The 12,605-nt window shown below is 36.8% G+C and overlaps 1 protein-coding gene across 1 annotated transcript; it reads left to right on the forward strand.

Annotated features, from left to right (window-relative positions):
* The first annotated feature begins 1,136 nt into the window (after positions 1-1,136).
* On the forward strand, positions 1,137-11,823 carry LOC116712711 (opsin-3-like). The gene is made up of 4 exons (XM_032552534.1): positions 1,137-1,449; positions 4,760-5,079; positions 9,573-9,824; positions 11,073-11,823. Exons 1-4 carry the CDS (start codon positions 1,137-1,139, stop codon positions 11,355-11,357), a joined length of 1,170 nt encoding a protein of 389 aa, XP_032408425.1. The 3' UTR covers positions 11,358-11,823.
* Positions 11,824-12,605: the final 782 nt, after the last annotated feature.

Raw genomic sequence — 12,605 nt, forward strand, 5'->3', positions numbered from 1 at the left:
AGGAGCAAAACTTTTCCCTGGTGCACAGCATCCAAAACCAGAGGGAACAACGCTCCGACCAAAACAAATATGAAAAAAGGTACAAAACAAACAAATCAGAAGGTAACAGAGTCACTCCAGCATGATGCTGCCGCTCTTCATCTCTTAAATGGTTTATATAATTTCTGTAATAAAAAAAACTCTCTTCAGATGTTCTCTAGTTTTCTCTGAAATATTTAGTTTAGAATTTAAAATTTAGTTTGCAAAATAAATATTTTGTTCATAAACTAAATATTTAGTTTGAAAGCTAAATATTTAGCTAGTTAGGAAACTAGAAAGCTAAATATATGATTTCCTAACTATATGTTTAATTTCCTAACTAAATATATAATTTGAAAGCGAAATATTTAGCTTGTAAACTAAATATTTAGCCTTCAAATTAATCATTAATGAAGAATCTAAATATTTAGTGACTAAACTAAATATTTATTTAAGAACTAAAGATGAATTTAAAAGCTAAAAACTTAGTTTACAAACTAAATATTTAGATTATTGACTAAATATTTAATTTGAAAGCTAAATATTTAGTTTGTAAGCTAACTAAATAATTTGCTTACTAACTAAATATTTGATTTGAAAGCTGAATATTTAGTTTGGTAACTAAATATTTAGCTTTCTAATTAAATATTTAATTTGAAAGCTAAATATTTAGTTTGTGAATTAAACATTTGTAAATGTATGAATAACATGATAACTTTGAAAAATGAACACCAACAGTTTTTTCCCTTTATAACGGGCTAAAAAAACCAAAAATATTACAGTTAACTTTTTATTGTGTAACCTCACAAACATTGATTTCTGCATCTTTGCAGGAAGATTTGAAACATTTAAGTTAAACTGTCGACACTGTAACACCTTTGTGACGTCACACAGCATGTGGGTCAAACGCTGCGCTTTAATTTGAAAGGTATCGCGGAAAGGAAACACTCCCGCCTGGTCCACCTTGACTTCGTCACATTGACCCAGTTTCATTCAAGAGCGCTCGCGCTGCTTGTCCGTTTGAATGCGCGGCGCGCGCGCGGCTGCTCAGCGAGCGCACCTTGCCACTTGCCTCTCGTGCGCCTCACAATGCTGGAAACCAAGTTTGCGTCCCCGCGATGAATCCGGCCAACGAGACCGAGAGAAGCGCGGACAGATACCTGTTCGCGGCTGGAACCTACAAACTTCTGGCGGTCGCCATCGGAACCATCGGAGTGTTCGGGTTCTGCAACAACGTGGCGGTGATTTTGCTCTACTGCAGGTTCAAGAGGCTCCGCACGCCCACCAATCTGCTGCTGGTCAACATAAGTTTGAGTGATTTTCTGGTGTCGGTCATCGGGATAAACTTCACGTTTGCGTCGTGCGTCAAAGGCAGGTGGATCTGGAGCCAGGCGACCTGCGTCTGGGACGGATTCAGCAACAGCCTGTTCGGTGAGAAAATATCTGTGAAGAAATGTTTTCTAAAAAGAGGTTTTTATCATTTTTATTTTTCATTTATTTTTGCTTAAAAATCTCATTAAAACACAATTAATACCTTATAAACCATCGACCAGATATTGATTATACTCCTAATCGATAGATACTTTATTTAAGAGTCAACCACTAGATATACACACATCCACAACCATCCAAAATAGTACGAAATGCATAATATATTAAAGTTAATTTACTAAAATGTATTACAAGATATCGTCTTATATACAAAAGAATTTATTTGTTTGCATTTTTTTATGGATTTCTAATATTCTATAAAAAGGTCTGTAAAGCAGTTTTTAAATTAAAACATTTTATTATCACTATAGGGATCACTGTGTCATGCAGATGTAACCTTATTTAACAAGAAGACATTGAATTGTTTGTTAGCATTTGTAATGTATTTCTACATAAAAGAGGCTGTGAATGCTTTTTAATTAAAACTGAGCATAGCATCATGTTAGTTGTTTTATTTAACAAAAAGGAGTTGAATTGTTTATTTGTACTATAGAGGTCATTGCATCGTGCAGATGTAATGCTTACTGTCTTAATAAAAATGTATTGATTTATTTATTTATACTTTTTAATGTCTAATAATGTATAAAAAGGCTCAATAAAAGACCCTGAAAGCTTTTTTGATTAGAACTGAGCATCCAGCAACCTAAATGTTACCTTATCAGGAAGAGTTGCCTTTTTTGTACATCTGACATCTCGTTGGGATGACACACATTCCCACCCATTACCATAAGCAGAGCTGTATTTAATAATGAAGTGTGAACAGGCACTTTTTGGCTCCCACCACCATTCGACCTCCAGCCCCAGAGGAAGGCTGAGTGATAACGAGCTCATTAGAAAAACCCTTCTAGCCTTTTTTTTGTGTTTTTTGTTGCTTTTTCATTTTGGGAGTGCTGGACAGTTGCCCTCCACTCCTGTCATCCTGCCGTCCTTTAGCTGACATTGCATTGTGAGCCTGCAGGATGTGAGGAACACGTCTGCCTGCCTCTGTCAGCGCGCAGTACTGCAGCGACGTGTTTGTTTTTTGGTGTTTTTATCTTTCATGTTTGCATTTCAAACATGTCACAGGAGACATTGCAGATCAAAAAGATGCAAAGTTGATGGTCACGTCGATTCTCGTACTGTACATCTTATTTCACCAGCAGGATATGGCAACCTGCTCTGGCCTACATTCACAAAATGAAGCAAACCTGGAAGATAATGAAAGTTTAAGCTAAATGAATGAGTGTTCACTCATAAATTAGCTGATAATCATCTATTCTTTTGTGTTACGATCCAAGGTCACACCGATTTAAGAGCTCCAAGAAAAGATGAGGTAGTGATGCTACATCTTAAAAAACTACGTTTGTAAAACTACAAAAGCTCTGAGAAATCTGATTTATTTATTTCTGGATGTTTTTCTGAATTCCTTGTCTTGTAATCTATAGTTTTTCTTGACTTAAAGGTGTTGAATGATGTTTTTATAAAAAAAAAAGGAACTTGTATGCTTTACAGTAGGACTGAAGTGATTAATCATGATTAATCGATTAGTGAAATAACCGTCAATGATGCTCGGATTGTATCACTCTGTGTGTAACGGGTTTCATTTGTTAAGTGTATTGGCATCCAGTAGATTTTTACTAAAACTGAGATATTTTAGTTAAAAAGCACAAAGATAAAAATAATCCAAGAGTTTTTCAGTCAGTTTTGAAACACTAACAGATAAACGACTATCTACAAGATGAAAATCTATTTTCAATTAGGGCTGAAACCATTAATTGTGAATAGTCACGATTAATCATTCCATAATCGTCAATTAGTTGACGATTATGTCAAAACTGTACAAAAAATTTACACATTTTTCATTTAAGATGAAGTTTTAGCTTCATCTCGTTCAGTTTCTGTTAAAAAAATCACCTTTTGCTACCCAGTTATTAATAGTTTCAGCCAAAATATGAATCAAAAGATTAGCTCTACACGCTATTGATGTTGAATTAAGCAGAAAGGGCTGAACTTGCCACATCCTAGAAGCTTTAATCAAGCGTTAACTAAAGCAATGTTGTCGTATTTTAGACAACGAAATGTTTATTTTCTTATTTAAAAATTATTTTTTATTTGCAACTTTCTAATATTCTACAAAAAATGCTGAAAAGCAAAATCTGCAGAATTGACCAATTCTTTTATCCAATTAATCATCAGTATATACGATTGATCGATTACTGAAATAATCGTTAGTTGCAGCCCTATTTTAAAGTTGCCCCACGGCTTGCAGATGTGCTTCTTTTAAAAGTTGGAACAATCTGATGACAATCAAATCTGCTGCACTGACAGAAACAAGCCCTCCGCTAACTGTTGCTCTATGCTACGCTTCAGCTAGCTCAGCCTGTGGTGAATGCTAATGCTAGTTAGCATTACCACAGATAACGGCAGACAAACAGTTTTACCTTTAACAGTAAGTTGTTTCTCTGCCATTAGCACATTGAGCAGTGAGTACAGGAGGTTGACTGACAGCATTAAGACCCACATAGACTCCTTTTGTCACACAATCAGGTAATTGTTAACTTCAGTTGTTATAAAAATGCTATATAGATCAAATACGACTTAAAAGAAATTTGACTTCGATATTTAACACCTTGAAATTGGGCTTCTGTCTCTTTAAAACGCAACCTTCTGGAAGTAATCACAAAATGGCTCCTCTGTTAACCCTTTAACAACGTTTTTTATCAGAGTTTTTTGAGAAGTAGCTCCTATAATGAACTCAGCAGATGCACAGTTCTACCAGGTGTTTGCTAATCGCTGCTGGCTAGTCTGAAGGAGCTGAGTGGAAAAGTTGCAGAAGCTCATGAGCTTGGAAACTGCAGCTCAGAGGTGGAGCTGCACCCCAAGGCGGGGCTTCGTCCACCCGGCCGTTTTGGACAGCTGAGTGGTTTCTATGGAGATGAAAAGATTAATCAAACGTTCATGAAAAAAATCAAAGCAACACTCCAGGTATGTTTCTGATGAGAGAATGAAAAAGTAGATTTTACATCATGCTGCCCCTTTAAAAAAGCTTTAAGAGTCGCCCTGAAATGACTGCTCGGTATTCGGTTTACACCAGAAGTGTCAAAGTCATTTTTATTTTGGGCCAAATCAAAATCATGAATCCTCTTAAAGGGCCGGTTGTGCCAGACTGTGTTGTTAAAACCAGATTTGGCCCCCGGACCTTGAGTTTGATGACGACTGTGATGAAAGTCTGACCAAAGAGACGCTGAGTCGCCGCTCTTTCTCCTCCCAGGCATCGTCTCCATCATGACTCTGGCGGCTCTGGCTTATGAGCGCTACATCCGGGTGGTGCACGCCCAGGTGGTGGACTTTCCCTGGGCATGGCGGGCCATCGCCCACATCTGGCTGTACTCGCTGGCCTGGACGGGGGCGCCTCTGCTGGGCTGGAACCGCTACACGTTAGAGATCCACCAGCTGGGCTGCTCCCTGGACTGGGCGTCCAAAGACCCGAACGACGCCTCCTTCATCCTCTTCTTCCTCTTTGCGTGTTTCTTCGTGCCCGTTGGCATCATGGTCTACTGCTATGGCAACATCCTTTACACAGTGAGAATGGTAAGGCTGCGGACGATGTTTTTATTGTTTTACAAGAACGCACACCTTCTGCTCTGCTGGAATAAATTCTCCCTGCAGGTGACATTTCAACCATATTAAATTCCTAATTTTGAAATGGCAGATCCACCGTTGGTTCTCTAAAGCTGACATTTCAGAGCTTTTCTGGTTTTATGCTCTAATCCCAACAAATTGACAATAACGTCTGGTTCCTCAATACTCATTCTAGCACTTAAACCACACTAAAAAAATAAAAAGCCTAAAGTTAGCCAAAATAAATAAATAAATCTATAATTCTGAGTAGCAAAGACCATTAAATACTTGAAATAGTTACATCCTCATTAATATAGAAACGGAAATAAATTAGTTTTTAATTAAATTTTAGAAACAGGGTTTTTGAAAAATATCTAAATTTTTCAAAAAATTCAATCTTCAAAAACCAAAAAATTTGATTAATTGATGAAGTTAATCATTGCTCACTGCCAGTTTAAACGTTGTGATAAGGATTTCATCATTATAGCAATGCTGGATGCAGTTTTGCATTAAAGCACAGGTTTCCTCCTGCCACTGTAACAACAATAACGGACCGAACTGGCAGAGCAGACAGCAGGAGAGATCCAAACTGAAATGGTCATTAAGCTCACAGTGAGCAGAAGCAGAAAGAAAAGAATCCCAAACAGGCAAAAAATTAAAATTATCCAAATTACATCCAGACAAAAAGCAGGTGTGAAGCTTTAAAATGTAACAGGAGGGAAATAATGTGAATGAACAGTTGCAAAATGGCAGGAAGGAACCAGAATGAAGCTTTGACCAAACAAAGTAATTACATAAAAAGAAAATGAACACATAAAATAAACTCATCATTCATCTTTATATAAGTACAATTATACAGCAAAGTCTGCTCTTTCAAAACCAAACAAGAATCACTAAAAGCAGGGAGAAAATTTACCTTGGTAACAAGAACTCTTCTGTAAAAATAGCTTATTATTATGTAACTAAAATTATAAATTGATATTAAAATAAACATAAAACATGTATATAACAAGTATATGTTTTGCGCTTTGCATGCTTGCTTTAATCTAAAGCAGTACAAGAAAGCTTTGAAATTGTCCTCTATTTGTGTTTTCACAAATACATTAAAGGTTCATAAATTATTTGACAGAATCTCTGTTTGGCATAGAGTAATTCAGATGTGGTCTGAACAGTCTAAATATGTAAGTTTTGATTTATAAATGTGGTTCAAACTCCCTTAAAAAAATACTGAAATAGCTATTTAATTAATCACAGCAATAAGTAATCACAACATTTCCACTGGGCACACCACAGGGGAGTGCCAATTATGCAAAATTTTATTTTTTCTTGTTTTTGTACTTCCATTTGGGTCTCAACTACTTCTAAAAACAAACCAAGCATTTAAAAAAAATACACGTCTGGAAAATGAGCCGTTTCAAAAACCTCCAGATCGCCAAGTCACAAATCAGCAGGCACCTCATTGTTACCTAGCAACCCTAGCAGAGTTCCGTCCGTTACCTAGCAATCCCAGCAGAGTTCCGTCTGTTACCTAGCAACCCAAACGGAACTCCAGCATGTTTGGTCAGCTGGTTTTACCTCTGTTTGCGCTGTACAATGGCTGTCGTTAAAAGACAAGTGTTTTGTTGTTGACTTAAAATCCAGAAACCACTTACTGCATTCTTGTTGGTTTACAGTAGGCTCCACTTCTGCTTTTCAAAGATGTATGGTTGTACAGCTGCGCATCTATTTGCAGCCATTTTCAGGTGCGAGTGTAAACGTTGATTTGGGGGCTCGTGGCCGGCAGCAGCTTTCTAGGATTTAAAGTGACAAGAGACCCTTAAACGGCTTACTCTGACGAAAATCTTAGTATCTAAGAATGATTTTGTGGAAAAAAATATAATGAACATGTTTTGTTTAGGCCATTGAATTATCCTAACCTGTTCAAGGAAGCATAATAGGTCCCACTTAAAATAAGCAACAGAAAAATCAAATTGGGGTGATATTTTCTGCCTTTTGCTGCCCTTCATGTCGTGCCACCCAGGGCAGAGAGCCATTTCACCCAAAGATAAAATATACCCATCACCAGACATTTCACTTCCAGATCAGTTTGACTCAAACGTAAAGCTAAAAAACATAAATAACAAACCTTTAGTGCTTATAAGCTGTGGTCAGTTTCTAGACTCCTGAAGCACAAATACCACATCACTTCCTATCGCCCTGGTTTGTTTAACGATTTTAAATGTCACGTCTTCTAGGTCAGCTGCTCTAATTGTTTGCGCTCGGATAACATTTCCACTTCGTTGTGTTCATTTCATCACTTCTGCTTTAGTATCTCCCACAGTGAGCTCAGATTGAAAACGTTACCTGAAATAACCTCAAGTTTAGTTATTCCTTTGAAAACATGGACTCAATTATGGATTTTCTTTATGCTGACTCTTTCTAACTCTTGTGGAGATTTTTTTCATTACATTAAATCTGCAGGTAAAATATAAAGAAAACCAGTCTTAATTCAGTTCAAGTGACCCACATGTCTTTGTGAATCAGTTTCCTCCCTGAAATATTCACCATTTTGCTGGAAGTGTGAGCAGCTCCCTCCTCTGAGACCCCGAATTCGAGCTGCAGAAAATTCCCAGAACGGCGCCGAAGCCTGAGAGGACTTCACGGCGATCCGGAAAAATCTTCAAAGAAGAAAAAAAACAAAAAACACTCTGAACGCTGCAGAGATTTCACTCCAGAGCAGCTGGCCTGCTTTTCCTGACACAGAAAAATCCATCAGGCGTCTGAAGACCTGGAGAGAGCAGCAGATCACTAACATGGAACTGGGGAAAAGATTAAAAAATCTATGAATTAAACCACTAAAAACGATTATTAAATGATTGCAGAAGCTCACTTTTTAATTAAAATTGAAATAAAAAAGATTTAAATGTTGAACTCATGGAAAATTCTTCAAAGATCTCCTGTAGCAGTCTGTAACGCTGCTACAGGTCAGAGGATTTGAAGAAACCTCTGACTAAAGACAGTCTGTTTTTCTAAGACAGTCTTATTAACACACATGTCACAATAATTAATAACAAAAAATAGTCTCAGAAGTTATTGCAATAAACAATAATATTGCTTTGAGACCATTTTCAAGTAATATGACGGTCTTGGGATTCTGGTAGTGGCAGAATCATGATGTGGAGTCGACAAGGAAACTGGTCATAGTTGATGCAAAGATGGAAGAAAACACATTGGAGGTGAAACCTTCCACCAGGACAGTGGTACAAACGACATAAACAGACTGAAACCGTGTTCGAAAAGCCCAGATGTTCAAAGGGGTGTCCAAACTTTTTGCCACTTTGGCCAAAACTGTTGACCCAAAAGAAAATAAGGTAGCCCGGTATTTATTGTAGGTCTAAAACAAGTAAATTTTTCCCAAGAACTCAAACATTTTCTGATTAAAATCAGAAATGTTCTAGAATAGCATTTGCATTTTAGAAATGTTTAAGTTTCTTTTAGAAAGTTTAATTAATGTCAAAACTTAAAAATTAAAATGTACTCGTACATCTTTTGAGCTCAGAAATGTCCTTTTTTCTAGAAAATTTCAGAGATTATGCTCAGAAACTCTGAGGTTTTTTTTTTTTTTACTACTTCTTTAATTTTGCTGTATAAAAGAAATATCTAGTTTTCAGTTTCTTTGGGGTTTGATACATTTATTTTGAGTAATAAGAACGGGATTTGGGTCAACTTGTTTCAAAGCATTTTCTATAGTTAGCCAAGTTAAAGAAAGAATAAAAGCTGATTTGTTTTTTTTCTGCCAAAAACTTTTACATTTTGTGATTAATCTCAGACATTTTCTAGAAAATTTTTCAAAATAAAATTTTTGACATTTGAATTCAGAAATGTTCATGTTTTTTTGTGGAAAATTTCTGAGATTAGGCAAATTTCTTTTCTACCAAATTTCCTTCTGAGGCTACTCTCAAAATTGATTTTATTTTCTGTTATAAGAACGGGATTTGGGTCACTTTCTCTTCAAACATTTGCCGTATTTAGCCAAGTTTAAGAAAGAATAAAAGCTGATTTGGTTTCAGCAAAGTCGGCTTTTCAGTTAAAGTCTCTGGATAAACTCAGTTTTAACTTTCGTCAATATTTTAACTTTTAAAACTTGTACTTTACATGTTTCTGTGTAAGAAAATTATGTTGGTAACATTTTTTACTGTGATTGCAAATTAAAAGTCTACATCTACATCCACGGGCCAAATTTGTGTCACTTTTGAATTGTAGTTGGGTGCAGCACAAAATTAGTACAAGGCCCACAAATGGCCCCTGAACCACACTTTGGACATCCCGGATTTAAGTGATGATTTCCGTTGTCCGCAAACAAAAATAAATTAGATTTCCAAACTAGAGTTGAATTTAACACCTCATATTTCTGAAATGAAACATTCAGATTTGCAGCTGAAGATTTTAAAGTCTTAATTTTCTCTTTCTTTCCATTCCTGCAGCTGCGTTCCCTCCAAGACCTGCAGACGGTCCAGATCATAAAGATCCTGCGCTATGAGAAGAAGGTGGCGGCCATGTTCCTACTGATGATTTCCTGTTTCCTGGTGTGCTGGACGCCGTACGCCGTGGTTTCCATGATGGAGGCGTTCGGCAGGAAGGCCATGGTCTCTCCCACCGTGGCCATCATCCCGTCTTTCTTCGCCAAGTCCAGCACGGCGTACAACCCCCTCATCTACGTGTTCATGAGTAGAAAGGTTTGTAATCCTCTAAATCAGTCTCTTTCAAACCTCTGGCGGTCCGCGAGCGCCCCTAGTGGTTTGCAAGGTACTGCACGTAACAACCGTTAATGTACTGTGACGTCAGCTCAAAGTGCGACGCGTACAGCTAGCTGCAGCTAGCTTGAAATAATAATGGATAGATGGCTTAAAACTGGGTCACTCAAAAGAAAAACTGAAGATACCGATGGAAAGAAAACATCAGGATTATTTATGTGATCAGAGGAAAATGTGTTGTTCAAGAACGATTCAATTCTTTTGAACGGCTCTCTACTGCAGGACTCAAGTTTCAGTTAATGAGAACTGTTCTTTGTCTTTGCTGTCACACGTTAAGAACTACTGACATTTTTAACTAATTAAAAATGATTAAATTAGCTTAATTAAATATAATAGATAAATATGACATAAAAATTGGTGAAAGATTTTGTATTTAAGAAGAGGATTTTACCATACCAATTTAGTTTTGCCTTATTTCAAGTGTACTAAGATATTTACACAAGAAACTAGACCAAAAATACCTTGAAAGACTTTGTATTTTTGTTGTGATTGCAAAATAATGCAAGTTCGCTCTCTGAAATATAAACTTTCTATAGACGGCTAAATGAGTGAGAACTGGCATCATCAGTTGAGCAGAAATTAGTTACATCTACCTCTGGAACTTTTTTGAAAAAAATTACTTTTAGGAGTATTTTTACTACGCTGTACTTTTTACTTTTACTTCAGTAATTGTATTATGAAATCTCACTAATCTAATTGGAGTAAAATATCTGGATTATCAGCTCACTGAATGAAAAATAAACATATTTCAACCAAACATTGACCCAACACAGTAAACACACCTGCAAGTTTTGTTAAAGTTTCATAATTTTTTTATTGAAAGAAATTGATTTGGGAAAATTATTATTACTTTTTGTTACTTGTATGAATTATTGTCATTTTGAGCCGTAGAATACTAACATTTCCACTCAACTTTATATTTTAGTCCGTCTGATGATGCAATTTTTAAATATGAAGTGATTGATAATTTGATGAGTCACTCAGTACACGAGTAGACTTTCTACCAAATACTCAAATACTTTTTTACCCCTACTTGAGTAATCTCTTGCAACTTTTTACTTGAGTAAAACTATGATGAAGTATTGCTATTCTTACTTGAGTGTAATTTTTGGATTCTCTACTCACCTCTGATCATCATCATCATCTGTTTTCCTCATCCTCTTCCTCCAGTTCCGGCGTTACTTCCTGCAGCTGCTCTGCTCCCGGCTCTTCCATAAGATCTCCTGGCTGCAGCAGAACCTCAAAGAGCGGCCGCTGACGCCCGCCGAGCGCCCCGTCCGCCCCATCGTCGTCTCCAGCGCCTGCGACTCCAGGGACCGGCCCAAGAAGAGGGTCACCTTCAACTCCTCCTCCATCGTCTTCATCATCACCAGCGACAACTTCCAGCAGTTCGATGTCACCTCCAAGGCCGGAGATTCCTCGCAGGTGAACGTCGTCCAAGTGAGGCCGCTGTGATCTTTGACCTCTGGATAATGCCTTATGACCAAACATGCAGTTCCAAGCCAAACTAATCCCGCCTGACCTCCACGGCTGTTTCTGAACGCAGCCCCAGACATTTTACAACTGACTGTAAATACCCAGCAACACCTAAACGAGTCGTAAAGAGGGGGACATCCTCATTAGACATGGGCTTGGTGATATTAAGTAGGTAATTGCATAGTTGATTAACTAGTTTTATGTGATGCAGTGTGTGGCAGAGAAGCTGGGTTTCCGTTACAAATGAGCTCAAAACTTTGTCAACATTCAACGCTAATGCCAGAAAAACACAATTTTGCAATTGTGGTGTTTAAGTTAAACGGCATTAAAATTACACCTGAGTAAGTTTGTTCATGAGAAAAGTCACTAAAAAAACATGCTGCATAGGCCTGTCGCAGTAAGTAATAATCAATTAATCCTTGATCATTTAAAACATCAATAATTTCCACTTGCATGATTTATTGTTTTTTTATTTTTTCTCTTTTTTTTTTTAACCAAAAACTGGATGATAAAAAATCTTCAGTTTGGTGTTTTGGTCTCAATTAGCCCTTCTTTTGAGGGATAATTTTGTTTTCAAAATTTTTTTTATTTGTTGTTTCTGGATATTTAAAATGTCTTCCAGTTCCAGTGTTAAATGTTCATTACAATTTAAAGCTTAATAATCTTTGATTACCATTGTATTACTTGAAAATGGTATCAAAACAACAATATTATCGTTTATCGCAATGACTTCTGGGATTATTTATTGTCCTCAAACCACTTCCTGTTGTCTCCTTAATTTCCTCCAGTAGTAACATCCGGTTGTTGAACACATGCAACAAAAGTTTTTCCATTACAGTTTTGCGAAATACACTAATTTCTAAACAGCCGAAAAAAATCCACTTCATCCTAAGCAAATTTATTTCCGTAATTCCAATTTGCGCAAATATTATCAACGGAAACACAGCTACTATGTTCAGTATTTACTCTGCTAAAGCACAAAATCTTACCAAGTATGTTTGGTCTAATTTCCACTGCAAATATCTTAGTTCACTTGAAATAAGACGAAACTAAATTACAAGTAACTTTTGAGCAAAACATAGGAGCTTGTTTTAAGTAAATAATTCCTAAATTTTGACAAAAAGGTGCTAGTTCCATTGGCAGATTATTTCAAGTCAACTGTCCCTGCGCCGTTACCTAGCAACGCCAGCCAAGACCAGCCAGTTACGTAGCAACCCAGTTCTAGTT

This window comes from Xiphophorus hellerii, chromosome 22 (assembly GCF_003331165.1).
Source record: "Xiphophorus hellerii strain 12219 chromosome 22, Xiphophorus_hellerii-4.1, whole genome shotgun sequence".
NCBI classification, from domain to species: Eukaryota; Metazoa; Chordata; class Actinopteri; order Cyprinodontiformes; family Poeciliidae; genus Xiphophorus; species Xiphophorus hellerii.

Coding starts and splice junctions, on each gene's coding strand:
- LOC116712711 (XM_032552534.1), top strand. CDS start 1,137: ATGAATCCGGCCAACGAGACCGAGAGAAGCGCGGACAGATACCTGTTC. Junction 1,450..4,759: donor ATTCAGCAACAGCCTGTTCG/GTGAGAAAATAT, acceptor TTCTCCTCCCAG/GCATCGTCTCCATCATGACT. Junction 9,825..11,072: donor ACGTGTTCATGAGTAGAAAG/GTTTGTAATCCT, acceptor CTCTTCCTCCAG/TTCCGGCGTTACTTCCTGCA.